At 38.6% G+C, this 16163-nt stretch overlaps 3 protein-coding genes across 3 annotated transcripts; 1 reads left to right on the top strand and 2 right to left on the bottom strand.

The window, feature by feature from the left end:
- Nucleotides 1–1944: 1944 nt before the first annotated feature.
- Nucleotides 1945–4535, bottom strand: mibp2 (muscle-specific beta 1 integrin binding protein 2). The gene is made up of 8 exons (XM_035652341.1): nt 4241–4535; nt 3522–3612; nt 3257–3305; nt 2878–3067; nt 2716–2787; nt 2520–2626; nt 2306–2400; nt 1945–2211 (listed from the first exon to the last, which is right to left on the bottom strand). The coding sequence occupies exons 1-7, from the start codon at nt 4264–4266 to the stop codon at nt 2315–2317; spliced, it is 621 nt and encodes a 206-aa protein (XP_035508234.1). The 5' UTR covers nt 4267–4535; the 3' UTR covers nt 1945–2211; nt 2306–2314.
- Nucleotides 4536–9970: 5435 nt separating this feature from the next.
- LOC118343380 lies at nt 9971–12167 on the top strand. Its single transcript, XM_035682174.1, has 4 exons — nt 9971–10082; nt 10510–10687; nt 10785–11032; nt 11717–12167. Exons 1-4 carry the CDS (start codon nt 10059–10061, stop codon nt 12041–12043), a joined length of 777 nt encoding a protein of 258 aa, XP_035538067.1. The 5' UTR covers nt 9971–10058; the 3' UTR covers nt 12044–12167.
- A 193-nt stretch (nt 12168–12360) lies between these two features.
- Nucleotides 12361–16030, bottom strand: LOC118343379 (hyaluronan and proteoglycan link protein 3-like; the record flags this gene model as incomplete). The annotated part of the gene is given in 6 exon segments (XM_035682172.1): nt 12361–12727; nt 13787–14089; nt 14604–14749; nt 14866–15088; nt 15228–15416; nt 15969–16030. Coding segments are annotated over 5 exon segments (1098 nt in total). The 3' UTR covers nt 12361–12437.
- Between the last annotated feature and the right edge of the window lie 133 nt (nt 16031–16163).

Genomic DNA, 16163 nt, shown 5'->3' with positions numbered 1-16163 from the left:
TTGGGGTTGTGTTTTAGAGTTGATGACTGTATATATGTTGTAACAATCACAACAATCATAGGCCACACCAAAAAAAGAGAAGTTCAGAAAGGTTGTAAACATTTGTATGTGAGGACATACAGGAGGAAATGTACTGCAGAGGAAATGGGTGGAATAAATACTGTAAAGTTATTTGAGGCCATCAAAATGCATAAATATGACTAGAAAACCTCAGTTATAAACTATAACTAAATAACTAAAAATGCACTGAACATGCTTTATAAGACAGATGTTCACCATCTGTCTGTGCTGTTGCTGCAGTCACTGATGTGTCAATCAGGCAGTCTGTCTGGAACCAGAGAAACCCATAAGAGCTGCTTTGTGCTCTGTGAATAATACAACACGTGCTCTGTTTGTCAGACCTCCATTTGTCCTGCATGCAGCGTAATATCAACATTTGAGGGTTGTTTAAGTCCAGAGTGACACATTCAGAGAAAGTGGGAAGACAGTGACTCTTAAATGGAAAAATGTTTCAGGCAGAAATTCAAAAATAGCATGTAGTTCATCTTCAAAGGCGAGTTAGTTAAAAAAAACAAAAAAAAACAGCAGTTAGATTTATTTACTTTTAAAATTAATGCATAATGTATTGAAACTGATCTTTTAAATTGTAACTACAATGGATTATACAACAATGGGGGGGGCTACTTCTCATATGTAGGACAGGAGCTCTGACCTACTTCTATATGTGTCTATAGTAACATTACATAACTTGTGCTTTCACAGTGGAGTGAAGAAAGGACAAGAAACAGGTTTCACTCCCTCAGAGGGCTTGATACACCCTATCGGATAATTACGGGATTTACAGCTACAGGAGTTTGGATTTTTCAGTTACATTACAGTCTGTTTGTTAATGCACAGGCCTAATGCTGTATTATAAGATTGCATAATTGCACTAATTGGAAGTTATTTCAGTTAAAAACTCATATCTCATATCTCATACATACAGGACGCAGCCCTTCTATAATGAATTACATTGAACCACATATTGTGTGTTTAAACACATAAAACAGGAATATACAGATAAACACATGTGTGCTTACTGTAATAACACATTAAGCAGTGTTTGCAACCATAAAGGTTACCGCAGCTTTATAAAGAATCCAACCAAATGGTTCAGTTTATTTATTGTAACTGGGTTGAAGCATCATTTTAAAAATAAATGTCTTTGCGTATGGGATTAAACCACTGCTCTAAAGACATTCACTCAAAACATTGGTGTGGGAGGGAAATCTGGTTATCCACCCTATTTTTTTCCACTTGCGCCAAGTGATGGTCTGCTTGCATCCAGTGATGCTACATTCCTGCCCAGAAATTCTGGACAGCTTGGTCCCATTCACAGCAACCAATGTACACAAGGCTTTTAATATGCCTTTGTGGAATAAAAAGAAAAGATCACATACATTATATACGGCATGTGCAACCAACACCTTGGTCCATAATCATGTGTATTTTCCTACATAAAATGATATGATGTTAAGTATTTACTTCCAATCTTCTCTCTATAACACAAAGCTATTGCTCTGTTAAACCAACTAAAGAGATCTTTGAAAATATGTAATTAGAAATGCATTTTAAAGAAAACACTTCCAGGGAAATTGACCGTCTGTCTGAATTTAGATAAGAGTTTTGCTCTGAACTTGACACCACATGGTTCAACCTTGTGATTCCACAGTTATCACCCACACCAACTGTTGCCTGAGAGCAAGATAGTGAAAGCCTTCTGCACACACTGTGCTTAACTTAGCAGCTGTCCAGGGCGTTCAAGGGTTGATGAAAACTGCTGTTTACAAATGGGGACTTCACGAGACTCAGAAGTTACATTATGTAGGGTTTCACTTTGCTGTCGGTGTAACAGCTGGAGAGAGGGCACCATCTCCTTAAAATAATCACCACAAGACCACAGAATCGGTAGGAGGTCATTTATTGACATATGCAACTGAGTGCAATCATCCTCTGAACAAGTCCATCAACTGTTTCGAGTGTAGGCTGTAACAAAGCAATAAATATGGTCGATATAAAAGTCATGCCAGCATTTGATGCCGTCAGTTAAAAATGTACATTTTCAAAAAAATCATAGCAGTCAGCTAAATGAGCTGCCAGGTAGAAAACTTAAGGCAAGGCGGTCTTCTGCTTGCAGGCTGAGTATATGCTACTTTTAGCCGATCGTATGACCTGCAAAAAAGGAAAAACAAAAATGATCAAACACTTTTTTTTTTTTTTTTAAATGGAATTATTTCGTAACCAGACAGTCAGACGGTTTGTGTACCTTTGTTTGTTAAAGAGACTTCTGGATGTTATTCAGGATGTCGCCGTAGACAAAGTTGAACAGCTGTTCCTTTGACTTGGTTCCATCTAGCTGCACTGTAATAGCAAACGTATGTTTAATCAATGAGAGAAACTTTTAATCGTTGCTTGCAAAATAAATACAGAAAAGCAATTACAAAAAAAACAAACAAAAACACACATGCACACAGACTTACAGATGTCAACACTTGATGTCTCCATGATGTTCTTATGTTTCAGATACATGGGCCAGACGTGGCCATCGAACAGGCCGGGGGGGTCTGGCACCGCGTAGTTCCTAGAGCTACACAGAGACAACAACAATTATATATGGCAAATACAACAGCAGAGTAGAATACAAACACCAGTTAAGCAAAGGGTCTGAACACTTACCACCTCCTCTTTTTGCATTCTTCATATGGGATGGAAATAAAGTAGCGTTGGTTCAGCACGTCGATCAAAGGTCTGCAGGAGTAGAGATAAATTAATCTACTCGTCCCATTTCTTTAACGGCGAGAAACAACCAACACAAATGTTGCGAACACACATTCTTACCCGTAGGTGTAAAGCAGGAAGCCCTCCACAATAAGGATGTGAGTCTCCTCATCCTCCTTGTGGTCAGACTTTGGGACAATCTCTGTATCCAGGGTGTTATTAACGCCATGAGACTTCTCAAACTTCACCGGGTTCTCCAACCATGCGTAGATCGTACTCATCATGGCGTCCATGTCCAAAGCAGTAATGACTGAAGAGCAGAAGGGGGAAGGAAAAAGGAGAGAACGCACAGAAAATTGCAGAGCGCAAGTTAGAAACGTGTTCAGTGTTAAGGCCCGTCAATATTGCATGCAGACTACAAATAAAGCAACCTCACAACAAAACACACACACACACACACACACACAAACACAAACCTTTCATAAAAACCCAGGCTTACCATCGTACTGCTTAAAGCCATCTTCACCAACTTCAATCTGATCTTGGGGCTGAAACATACATTGATAAGATGTACCCAGGTACATACGACTAGTGCTACACTCTGCTACAGGGAAGGCTATTTTACACACTAGATCAAAACTGTATGACACAGGCAGCAAAGTGTTAACACCACACCAACATGTGTTACTCAGAGCGATTCCCTTTGGTTTTACTATATCCAAATCCAAAAATGTACAGACGTGATGTGTGCATGTGAGGCTCACCTTGAAGAAGTCATCCTGGTGTACCACACAACAGTTGGGCAGGTTCTTGATCAGCCTGTTGGTGAGGGTGGTTTTCCCTCCATTGGTTACTCTGCGTGGCACAAAGCAATAACATGGCAATGAATGGGGGGATGGTGCAACCCACACATGAAGTCGTAAAGCTGGTGCATTAATGATTAGACTGACATCAAAAGACTGCACCTGGAAACATGTATTTGATAGTGCACTTATACATTTTAACATTTTCCCCCATTTTCCTATATTGTTAAATGGGTTTAAATTATAATATCCAGTTAGTTATCACTGATTTTAAAAAACAAAAAACAACCAGTTGTAAGTAAACAACAACAAACAATCAGCTACTTGAAAAATGTTACATTTAATGGATTTTATGCATTAATATAAACATCATAATCGAAAGGGATAGTAAAAAAAAGGGTGGGTCAACATATGGCGGGCTGACTTATCTCTATTACACGGTTACAACTGTTAGCTCTCAGCTTTGTTTATTGTTTACCGGAGAGGATTAACCTCCGAGTGTAAACAAAGGGACACATCTGCTTAATCAATAATTACAACAGCGGTTCAACATAAAAAGGAAACGTCAATTGAACGATGTCACGACCGCCGTCCCCACGTGTGTCGGCCTTTTAGGGCCTAGCAGCTCGGTTAGCTTTTAGCTCTTAGCTCCCGCAGTCATTCATCCGGTAACAACTCACCCGCCGATGCCGATGATGTACTTCATGGTTTCTTTTTCCGGGTTGGTTAAAGCTCGTAAAAAAAAAAGTCGCCGAAGAGAGTTCAAAAACGTCGACAAACCGGGTGCAGTGATCGGACGGGGAAGAAAGCTTAAAAAAGAGAAGGTTGCAGCAGGAAACGTCAACTACTTGATTCCTCCATGGCACTTGGGTTAAGTGAGTAAGGTAAGAGCGGAGACGGGGTGTCGCTCGGACGCGGTCTTCCACCGAGAGAGAGCAGGCGGTGCACTGGAGCCTCTACACATACTGAAGACAGCGGCCTGATTGGCTATTTAAACACCTCGGACCGCACGGGAGAACTCGGAGCAGCCAATCAGGAGCGAGTGTTACCGCAGGTCCCACCCACTTCCCTCGCGTCGCTTCACCCCTCCTTGTTTCTGACCTTAACCCATGATGTCATTTTAATTTTTTTAATGCTAGAAATTAAAAAAAAAAAAAAAAGAGAGTGCTTTACTTAATTAACTCCAGGTTTATGCTTTTTTTTTTTTTTAATACTTTTATTTAAACTATGTTTTAGAGGCGAATGTTGTTTTTTTCAGAATTCAGGAATCAGAATGGATTTTATTGCCAGGTAGCGTTTTTTACAACATAGCAAGCGAATCTTATCCTTGGGGGCAGGGTGCTTAAATATACATCGCACAAGAAATACCACACAGAGTAAAGTATTTTAAAATATAAATAAATTAGAGATAAGAAAGATAAGAAAAGATAAGAAGAGACCTGGTAGGCAAAGACGGGAGTGCGCTTAATGTACATGCATAGTATACGCGGGGTGGCGGTATACCAGAGTCAGTGACAGTGGGGGATTTTGTTTACTCATTTAATCACAACTGTAAAATGCTCTTTACACATTAATGCCCCTGTATGTAATATATAATAACACTCACATTGCCCATTTTCTGTCTCCTTTTTTGACATTGAAGTTAAGTTGTATACTTTTTATTCATTAAGATTTTAAATGCGCACATTTTGCTTATTCCTTATTTTTGCATTGTGGTATTGCTGCCATCTGAATACTTCCTCCACCACTGTCCTTTGGTGTTTTGTCAGATGGGACCAATGTTTTTAACACCGACATAAATGTTAGCAAAAACAAAACTAACAAAAAATATCCCATTAATCGTCACGCTTACCATTTAGAGACACAGCCTGCTATATACATGTGTTTTCATTTTGCAGGACTATAGTTTAATGACACCTTTCTCCACTGCAATTCAGAAGGAAATGTTCTTAAACTGCTTTTGTTGTTAGAATATTTGAATATTAGAATAGTAAAAAAGTTTGAATATCTTTTGGTTTTAAATGTAAAACATACAATAAGTTAATTATGCATTGCTGTATTTATCTCACCCATGAATTATAAAGAAGTTAGGCCACAGCTCAACACAGCTCACATGAACAAATAAATCATTTTTAGTATTTCCAGATTGCGCTGGTGCCACTTTTACTTCGTTGTCATACACCAGAACAGAAAAGACTAGAATTGACTACATCATTATCCTCACAATAAAGAATAATAAAATATGTAATCTCTAAAAAGAAAAGAAAAAGAAAGGCACACAACAGTAAAGACAGATTAGATATTTGCAGTTTATTTTTGGTAGCATTTAAGTTATATAATCTACAGGAAGACAGGGCCTCTCTTTACTGCTGTGACCCTAACAGGCACATGTTAACTATAGGACAACTTTGCATTGTGGGCATTGTGCAGATGACCTGTCAGATGTTTTCCCTTATTAATTCTCTGTGTAGTTGCAGCTACTCACCTAATCACAGTACCCACCAATATACAATAAAAGGGCAGCAGAACATAGAAAACAATTCATATTAGTGTCTGAATCACAGACACAAAATAAACAAAAGACAACATCTCTTAACACACTTGCATTGCTGTGGTGTTTATTTCACCAGCCTGCAGCTGACCTCTCTCTGTTTTGTTTAGAAACTTCCCAACCAACTTCATGACACAGTTTCCTGAGGTTAAACCCAAAATATTACTTAAGTTGGGGTTTACACCCTCGAGAACCTCAACTATGAAGAGGAAGTCGCCAAGTGTGGAATTCATTTCAGCTTGTAAGATTTCTATTCATAGTTTGACTCAGCTTCATTTTGCCAGTTTGGAGCCTGAAACTGAGATTTTCTTGAATTTGTTGAAGTGCACTGCTCTATAAAAGCTTTTATATACATGAATTAAATCTGCTATAATGCTCCGAGGGGATAAATATACGTCTTCTGACTCCATCACAATGTGTTGATATGAGCTATTAAGAAGCCAGATGGATTTTCCTCCACACTCTCTCCTCATTTGACTACCATGTGATATAATGACAATACTATCACCTTTAAAATGTGACTGAGAGATTCTTGGTACTGAAAGCATAACACAGAGGCCTAATCATGTTTTTCATGCAATTAATACATTTGGTGAAGGAGACTTTTTCTTTCAATCACAGTTATTGTTCACTCCCGTGACGCGATGATTTACATGCAGATAATGTCTGCTGAGAAACAATAAACTGGCTGATTTGATTGAGATTTGGGATGTCAACAGAACAACTGATCAACTGTGTAAAACGAGAGATTTGGATGAGTTTTAAACAGATTATTTCCTGTGAATATTGAATCAGATAGTTTTCCTGATATTTAGGAACTTTTTATACAATTCTCTGTCTGTGTTATGTATTTCATTTTTTTTACTACTACAAACTTAATAGGCTTTCTTCTCTATGACGCTGAGCCATTGTTCTATTAGCTTTTTGGTACTTTTAACTGCATACTTTTCTAATGCAAGAGGAGATATATTTTCTCATTATGCAGTTATTCAGTGTTATTATAGGATTATAATGTTGTATAATAATTATTACATAGGAGCAGTGTATTAATGTTGCAGCTGGATGAGGTGGAGCTTATTTGAATAAGTTTTGTTGTATTATATAACCTGATCATGTGTTTTGTAAAAGGTTCAATGTGAAAAGTACTATAGTTATCAAATAAATGCATAGAGTGAAAAGTTAATTCTCTATGAGATATGGCGATGTGTAAGTGCAAAATGACATAAAATGGCAAGCACAAGTGTAAATTAGCCTAAAAAGGAAACACATTCACTGTACAATATACCACTGCTGGAACACAATGAATAATTCAACTCAGAGTTTAAAAATCAACACAATTCTATTTTTTTTAAAAAAAAGAACAAGATGGAGCTAAACGTGTTTTATATGATCTCAAATTAACTAAACCTAAATGTTATTTGATCAAAGGCTTTTATTTTTTCTGCTCTTTTCTTTTTCCATGTAATACAGCTGCATTAACCTGAGTTTTAATGTCCTTATTAATGTATCCACTCACACAGACATTGTGTCATACACCTACAGTCATGGGTGTGGAGGTCAGAGCAGGAACATGCTTACTTTCAAGGAACTGTGTGTACTGTGCATAATGTTGCATTAATAACCTTTCACAAGGCACTTCCTTACTGTTCCTTCCGTACCCTACAGCAGTTTAGTCTGTCTCTGTTTTGTGCAGTTTGCAAGGTTAGAAGGTTGATTTATTTGTCGCTTTACAGTACAGAGTTTGTAAGTGAAGATTGTGTCGCTATGTTTCCTGAGAGGCTGAATCAGCTGCACAGCAAATATTACACTCTCCCACATATGAATGTCTCATAAACCTGAGAGATATTGCGGGGTCTGTGAACATACTTCAGTAACTGGCTGTACACTGTGTTCTTCTCTGCTTTTTCTCCCTCCCCTTTTACATCCTCAGCCGTCACAATTCACATCCGACTTTCAGTCACATTTGTGTCATCCTGCATTCTTCACATTTAATCTGATTGTATTTCCATAAATGCCAGATTTTCTGCATGACTGCAGTTTGTTCACAGTGAATTCAGGAAATTTAGAAAATCTACTATCCAGTCCAGTCGTGTGATACACTTTGTTGATCACATTAAATCACGGCATGGGCAGAGATAGCTTCTATTATTCTCTAAGGTTTGTCTATTTGTAATATAACTGAGAGAGCTAATATACAGTTTAGTAGTTTCTGCACTTTTTGTTCTGCTCTTATTGTTGACTAAAAGCACCCAAACATCTGACTGCCATCTGCTGGCTGTGATTAAACCTTCATTTGAAAAGTTTTCTCTCTCTCAGGATTCAATTTAGACCAAAAGACTGACGTATACTGTAAATTCCTGTATATTGATTTAAAGTTAGTTGAGTTAAAGAGAGTGTGGTAAAGATTTGAAGATAAGTTTAAGATGCTGTTTAGATTTACTGATGGCAAAAGTACATACAGAAATTATAAATAATTAATGTGAAGCTGTTTCCCTCTTTGAGTGACTCTAGTGTGGATATGTATTAACAAATAATTTTGTTTTTTTGTCACAAGCATTAACAAAGGACAGCATGTGAGCGGAATCACAGTATCGAAAATACAGGGAAACGGCTCAAACGTAAGCATCCCAGGAAGTGAGTGCATTCACAGTAAAGCTCAGTAGATGACAACAACGTGATCTCTTTTCAAGGAAACAACATTATAAAAGAAAAAATAATTGTTTAAGTGTAGTGTCCATTTTTTTATGTAGAAAAAAAAGCTTAACTTTGGTCAATCTACTCTTAATAATGTGCAGTTTTGCCAAGATAATTATCAAGTTAATAAGACTACAGCTTGGATTTGCTCGTGCAGTTCAAACAATATGTGTTTAAAATTAAAGTCAAACAGTGTTTTAGAGCGTGCATTAACATTTAAAGCGTTGGCTGCACTCTCTTGGCTTTGAAATGGGTTAAAGAGGAAACAAAAGGAAATGTTTTGTTATCAAGAGATCCTTGAATTCCAGTGACGATATACAATTCAAAGTGTTGCAGGTGTTTTCCACTTATTGAACAAGATGTATTTTGTTTGTGTTGGCTCCTGCTCATGTGGGTCTGGAGGGAAATTAAAAAGTTGGATAGACTGGTTGAACAACCTCTGCAGAGAGTGCCTGGAAGTCAGAGGTCAAGGGAATAATTTGGAAGACAGGCGAGAGCAGTGAGACACACAACAAAATTTCTTGTGTTATTATTTTTAAAAATGAAGTTGTCAAATACAGCACATTTTTTATGTCATTCCATTAGACAGGAAATTATTCATCAGGATCTACAGTTGAAATATTGGACATATTATTGGCTTTACAGTGGGTGAGTGAGAACAACAAAGACAAGTTTTGATTCTAGCTAATCGTACATATCACACACAAGTATTTCTATAAGGACAGACGAAAAATAAATGGTCCATAGTTTCTCCTTCTTCATCACAGATTATACAAGGAGTTCTCCTGAAGGATACATATCGTTAAATATTTCAAAGTGAAGCTCTGTTGGAGGCAAAATTAAGTTTAAGAAGTCAATTTCTTTAAGGTGGGATGACAGAAGGTATGAGAAGCTGAGTTCCCGCTGAATTGCATAGGATATAAAACATTTGTAAAGAGAGTACAGATCATTTTGTTTGACAGAATTTTACTTTAAAAGACACAAATGGATCCACGTTTGTCTGCACTAACACTCTAATATAAATCCATGTAGACGAGATATGTGTTGTAAATCTTTCAGTTATTGTATAAACGTACAATAATAAGGTTTTCAATATTTGCTGAACATAAAGTCACCTAAAGAAACAATGTAGTAGTTTTCCTTCTTGTCCAGTAGGCGGCGGTGATGCTCCTTCCAACGGGGAAGAAGAAGAAAAACAAAACAATTAAAAGCAACCTAAAGAAACATCCACAGCAGAAGTTTCTTTGGGAACAATGGACGATGGTCAGCAGCTACAAGTAAGCAAATACACGAACGACTGTGTTCGTGAACTTCTTTATAACCCTAACCACTCACTCATATGTGACCCACTGCCATGTAGTTGACTTAATACCTCAGAGAACTTCTTGACTTTTCCTCAATTGTTCAGCTGGTAGCTTGGGCGAGCCAGCTAACGACCGCTAAACATAACTAACTTCACTTCTAACTAACTTAAATAATGTAATAAAATAATGTAAAAAGAAATGTCCAAGGGGAAACATTTATCCACTACAAACATCACAACAGAGCCGCAGTAAACGTTTGCAAGGCTAGCAGACTAATAGGGACATAAATCAGCAGTACATCTAACTCACATTTGAATTGAGCTGCATAACCTAGAATATCAAGAGCTGACTCTCTAAGTAGCCATACTTTTATTAATAATTACTTTATTATCTATTCCAGGATCATGTATCCATCCAGAAGGGATTGTCCAGACCTCCTCTGCAAAAATGCCACAATTGCTGCACTCCAAGCAGATTTCATTGTCCATTTTGTGTCCCAGCTTATTTCAAACCCTCAAAACACTCCAGGACCCTGCTTCATTTGAACAACCATCTACAGAAAGCCATCTTTGTTGGAGGTAAAGGTTTTTACCTCCTTTGTAATTAATTGACAGTGTCAGCAAAATGACTCCTTACGAATTCATTCATAAATTAAATGTGTTGTTCACATTTCAGAGTACACTATCCACAGATGTGGACTGCAGTGCAGGAAACAGCAGCATTACCACTGTTTGTACTGCACAGCCACGCTGATAAGGAGAAGAGATTTCACCAATCATCTGCCTTTCTGCCGTCGCACTCAAGAGCGGAGAACCCAAGAATTATCCAACGTAGAGACAGCTGTGGCAAAAAGAGTGCAAAGCGAAGGGTTGATTACTCCATCGCTGACGCCTGGAGAGAGTCACATGCTTTCATATGACATAGTAAGGCTGTGAGCATGTGTTTTGCACTTCAGCTAAGCTGTTTGTCACGGGCACGGCTGTGTGCATTGTCTCCGTCTACACGTTTGAGTTAATCATGTTGCAGTTAATTAAGACACTCAAATGAAAAGGTAGTTGCTCCTTCAGGGATTCGACTTCTGCTGGGTGATTTAAGTTTGAATTAAGCTCCTATTTTTCTTCTGCATGAATGAACAGAGCTTCCTATGTCAATTTTTACTGTCAACAACATATTGTTTATTTTAATTACTGCATGGCATCCAGAAGGTGACTAGTGACTGTTGCATCTGTTGACTTCACAACCAGTTTGCACATTTTGTGATCTGTAGGATCTTTGGAGGATGTAACTGAATAAAAATGAAATAGAGACAAAAAAGAGAGACGAATACAATATATACAAATATATATAAAAAAAGAATATGTACAATGTGACCATCCTTTACATAAAGTGAATGAAGAGCTGTACAATTTGCAGTAATGTGCAAAATATTGTCCAGGGAATGAGATGTGCAAAAACGCTCAGACGAACATTAGTTTTCAGATTTAGGCGCCTTTTGGACTTACCAATCGCAAATTGTGTATTGTACAGCTAAGATCTGATTCACTCTGATTGGTTGTGTAATAAGCCCACAGATTTTATTGTGTTGTTTGTTGTTGTTGACCTCACAGGAGAGCGACAGTGACAGTGACGTCATAACAATCATCCCGGATTCAGACGACCAAGACATCCAAGGAACGAGCAGCAGACAGTCCGTGTTTCCCGCCATCTCCAAGTCAAAGAAATGTGACACTAGCGATAAGAGGAAGAGGAGCACGGAGCCAGCAGACGTTTCTAAATGTGACCGAACTGTACAGACAAACATTGAAAAACCACAAGACTGCGATGAATACTATTTCATGAACCTTGTGAAAATGTTTAAAAAGTTGTCCCCTCAGAAGAAGGCAGACGTCAGGATGAAAATCGAGAGACTCCTCTTCGAAGCAGAGTTTGACTAGGGAAGGGTTTACACACACACTAACATAAAGAGACTATAGTTTACTGTTTATGACATGTTTCATTGAAAGAATTGTAACAGTTTAATTATTTTGGCTTTATTCATGAATAAACCTCAGATAGTTAGTTAGATTTGTTTTTATTTCACAGCCGGTATGTGTGTGTACTGTTTCTGTGTGGAGAGACAAGAGACAGTACTTCTGTGCAAGGATTTTAATGGTTAGAAAAGGCATTTGTTATATAAAAATAAGCTGCAAAATCACCCAACACCTTCCATAATGTGAAAATCACCAGAGGTACATGGTTATACAGTAGAACTGTCAGTAACAAAATAATCACAACTTAAATTCCACATAGAAGTCATGGTCTTCATCAGCTCTACAGTACGTTCTACAGTCATTCATCATCTGACTCGTAGCAGTAGACTCCATGCTTGTGCTGGGGAGGTGGGAAGCCAAAGCTGCGCACTCCGGGCTCAGAGGGACCACAGTTTCTTCGTGGCCTGGTGATGGCGTACCGGACGCTTCCATCAGCCAGCCAGCCAGCGTCACAGTGGTCCAGCCCTGCGAATTTCCAGGAGGCGTAGAGTTGCCCGACTTTGGCGATCTCTGCTCCGTACTCCTGACACGCCTGCTGAGCCTCAGTCAGGTTCATCTTGTCAGAGGGCTGAAGATAAAAGACTTTACCTTTGAAGGAAACACATTTATTGTGATAGTTAGAAACCTTTCCACAGCTTAGATCAGAACTTAAACATTTTGATTCATTTTAACTAGGGACTTATGTAAATGCATACTTTTTTATGCTGTTTATTTACTTTTACTTGTTTACACTGAGATGCACATGAAGAGATAATATTCAAGTGAAAAATATTTGGTTATGGATATTCCTTCTTTATCCCACAATCCTGTTATCAATTATCTTACTAGATTTATTAAAATGCTGTCTTGTTTAGGTTGTAAGGTGGGAAATCCTTGCTAGGAAACATGATCATGCATGAGAACTGGGGCAAACTTCATCAGTCTTTGGGTAAAAAAACTTTAAATATACAGCAAAATGTATCTGACATTTTCTATAAATGAGCTGTAAAGAGTCTAAAGGCACTAAAATGAAGAAAGCATGGAGGATATATCTTTAGAGCCCTGGTAATGTGTATAACATTTAGGAAAGTTTCCAGTGATTATACTGTGAATTACTAATTACATTTCTTTACGATAGAGGTCATAGTTAATTAACATTGCAGTGTAATTGTTGTACACTGTTTAGCTAAGGTCAATGCAGGCTTAATGAAGCTTCATGTTGGCTGCTGCATATTTACAGTGACAGGGGCCTTTTAATAAGAGGAGACAAAAGCAGAGAACTAAAAGAAGAAAGTTTCAAAGCAGTGCGGTACTTGAGCATGAGATTCTATTCACTGATCGATAACAAAGAGAGGGAATGGATATTTAAGCCTATTCCACAGAGGACATTTTGATATGTCAAACTAGGAAAAGCACAGGTGTAAATAATAACATTACTGATGGCTGAATTCCATTCAGCTGCTTTGGTTTCCGGCTCCTGGTTATGTCTTACTGGGGCCCTTGAATATTGTTAATATTCAATATATAATAATTTATAATAATAATAATTATTATAATATATAATATTTTATATGTGCTTTTCCTTCAATGACAAGTCAAACTCTCTGCTGTGAATCTGTGACATAGCTGGTGTCATACCATCTCACACTTCCTAAAAGGCTGCATCACCTTGGAGTGAAGACGAGAAGCAGAAGACATCGTAGCGCTGAAGGTGCGGGTGCCGTTTGCCGTAACTCCGGACACCCGGGGCGAGGCCGTGCCCCCCGCAGGGCATCCTGGGCCGGGTGATGGGGTACTGGACTGTCCCGTCAGCCAGCCAGCCTGCATTGCACCAGTTCAGACCCTCCTTCCAGGCCTGAAAGAGCTGGGTGAAGGTGGCCATTGTGGAGTCCTGCTCCTCGCAGACCTGCTGGGCTCCCAGGAAGCTCAGGTGGTACTGACCACGAGGGTGCTGGTAGGGAAACACCACACCTGGGTGGAGGAATTAATTAGATAGCTGATGTACTATTACCACAGTATGTGGGCTTCAAAGTCTCTTACGCAGTGCTTTTGAATATTAGCTTTACAATAATTATACTAATTATAGTTTTTGATAGTTGTAGGAGAAGTAGTAATAGCCCTAGTACAGATACAAGGCCTATTACAATTCATTAAATTCAACTATAACTAACGCATTTATTTCCAGGAATGACTTTAAGTGTATCGTACATACAGTACACATTTATACAAGTGTATCCTAGTTCACCAAGAAATAAACAACAATCGAATGGATAAATGCAAGAAAAATAGGTAAAACAGGTCAAATGCAATTTTAAAGAACAAGCATCTCAGCTGGCCTTTATCTTCAGTGCATTAAGTTTAATTAACATTTAACATCAGTTTAATCTGTTACTAAAAATGGATCTCTGATAGGATAAAAGCAGGCTCTCTGTAATATTTGGACTCGCATTGGCTCTGAGAATCAGTGTAGGTGGACATAGTGTACCTCGTAACTCCAGATAAACTGAAGAGCTCTTGTCCTCCAGTCTGTCCACCACCTCGCAGCGGTAATGGCCTGTGTCATTCAGCTGGAGTTTAGTCATCACAAGTGCTGCATCTCCTGGGAAATCCTGTCTGAGCTGCACGCGACCTCTGACCAACAGACAACCAGAGTCATACTGTGAGTTAATACATACACAAATAGACTCATTCAGCCACTAATAACACCAAAGAATAATCATGAATGAATTATTTGCCCTTTGAACAACCTGAACTCCCCAAAACTTCGACTGCGGGAGCCAATAGCCACCAGCACGTCTATCTCCTCTCCCCCAGCAACAGGCAGCCAGGACCACTTGACACGGACTTCCCTTGGTGAGCTCAACTCAGGCTCATGCCAAAACCTGCACGGCATGGTGGCGTTACCCCCTCTGACTGCAAACACTGATGGCTGAGCAGACTCCACATTCAGCTTCACACCACTGAAATGAACTGTAGCAAATATTGACAATACATCTATGAATGGTGCTTGAAAATATCGATTAACAGAACACATACTGCCCCTAATTGTGTTTAAAAATATGGACTGAAACCCGGTTAAGATCTAACATAAACATTATATTTATTTTACTTTCTTTGTTGCCATTTCCATTGAGGAAGTCATGGTAGAAGAAGCTGTCAGGGATTGTGGGGACAGTCAGGGCCCGGCCTGACAGAACCAGATGAGACAACAACAACAGCAGAGTTTGGGTGCAATAAATCATCATCCTGGCTGAACGACAAATCCTGATCCTTCGTGGTCTCTGTGCAATCCTCAAGCCTGTGGAGAGAAATCTGATTAACCTGTTAGTCCATAAAAGCCCAGTGAGATAATAACTTTAGCATGTTAAGTATTTTCAGTAGTTTTCAATTAACGCACAACCTGGTGTGACAAGACATTGCCAGTAGAGGGCAGCACCATGTTAATTCGCTCTGTCTATCTTCTATAAGAATGTAGTGTCACTTCGACAACTTTGGTGCGATTTAAAAGTCAGTAAAAAAAAGTTCTGCATTGTGGTACCACAAAACTGTAACTTCAATTTCAACGACATAACAACATGCATTATAGTTTTCAGTGGATTTCTTTTCTACATTGCAGATTAGTTATAACCACTGCAGTTAAGGGCATTTTCACCTTTTTATCATTGGCTAATATCAACCTGTGATACCTGTATCAACAACCCATTGTTGTAAATTTAAGAACATAACACACCTGCACGCCAGGTGAGAACAAAAGACTAAAAAGGTCGAAATGCAAAAGGTCAGATACATTAAAATTCGCAAATTTCAGAAGGGTCATAAAGACGCGCAGTCATTTATTTTCATCACTTACCGCAAAACACCTTGATATTCCGCTTGCGTGGTTTAAATCCTTTCCCAAAGAAATCTTTGACGCTGTGGAGCAAAAGAAAAAGATGCACTGAGGTCAGAAGTCTGTTGGAAACAAATCAGTGTCTCCAGATAGGACGCAGAAGCTCTGATGCACAAAGTGGGTTTCTAGTCCAAAAACAAAAGGGAACAATTCAGT

This window comes from Morone saxatilis, unplaced genomic scaffold (genome assembly GCF_004916995.1).
Source record: "Morone saxatilis isolate NCDOM2014 unplaced genomic scaffold, NCSU_SB_2.0 Contig11, whole genome shotgun sequence".
Lineage (NCBI taxonomy): Eukaryota > Metazoa > Chordata > Actinopteri > Moronidae > Morone > Morone saxatilis.
This window is presented reverse-complemented; position numbering and strand designations above follow the sequence as displayed.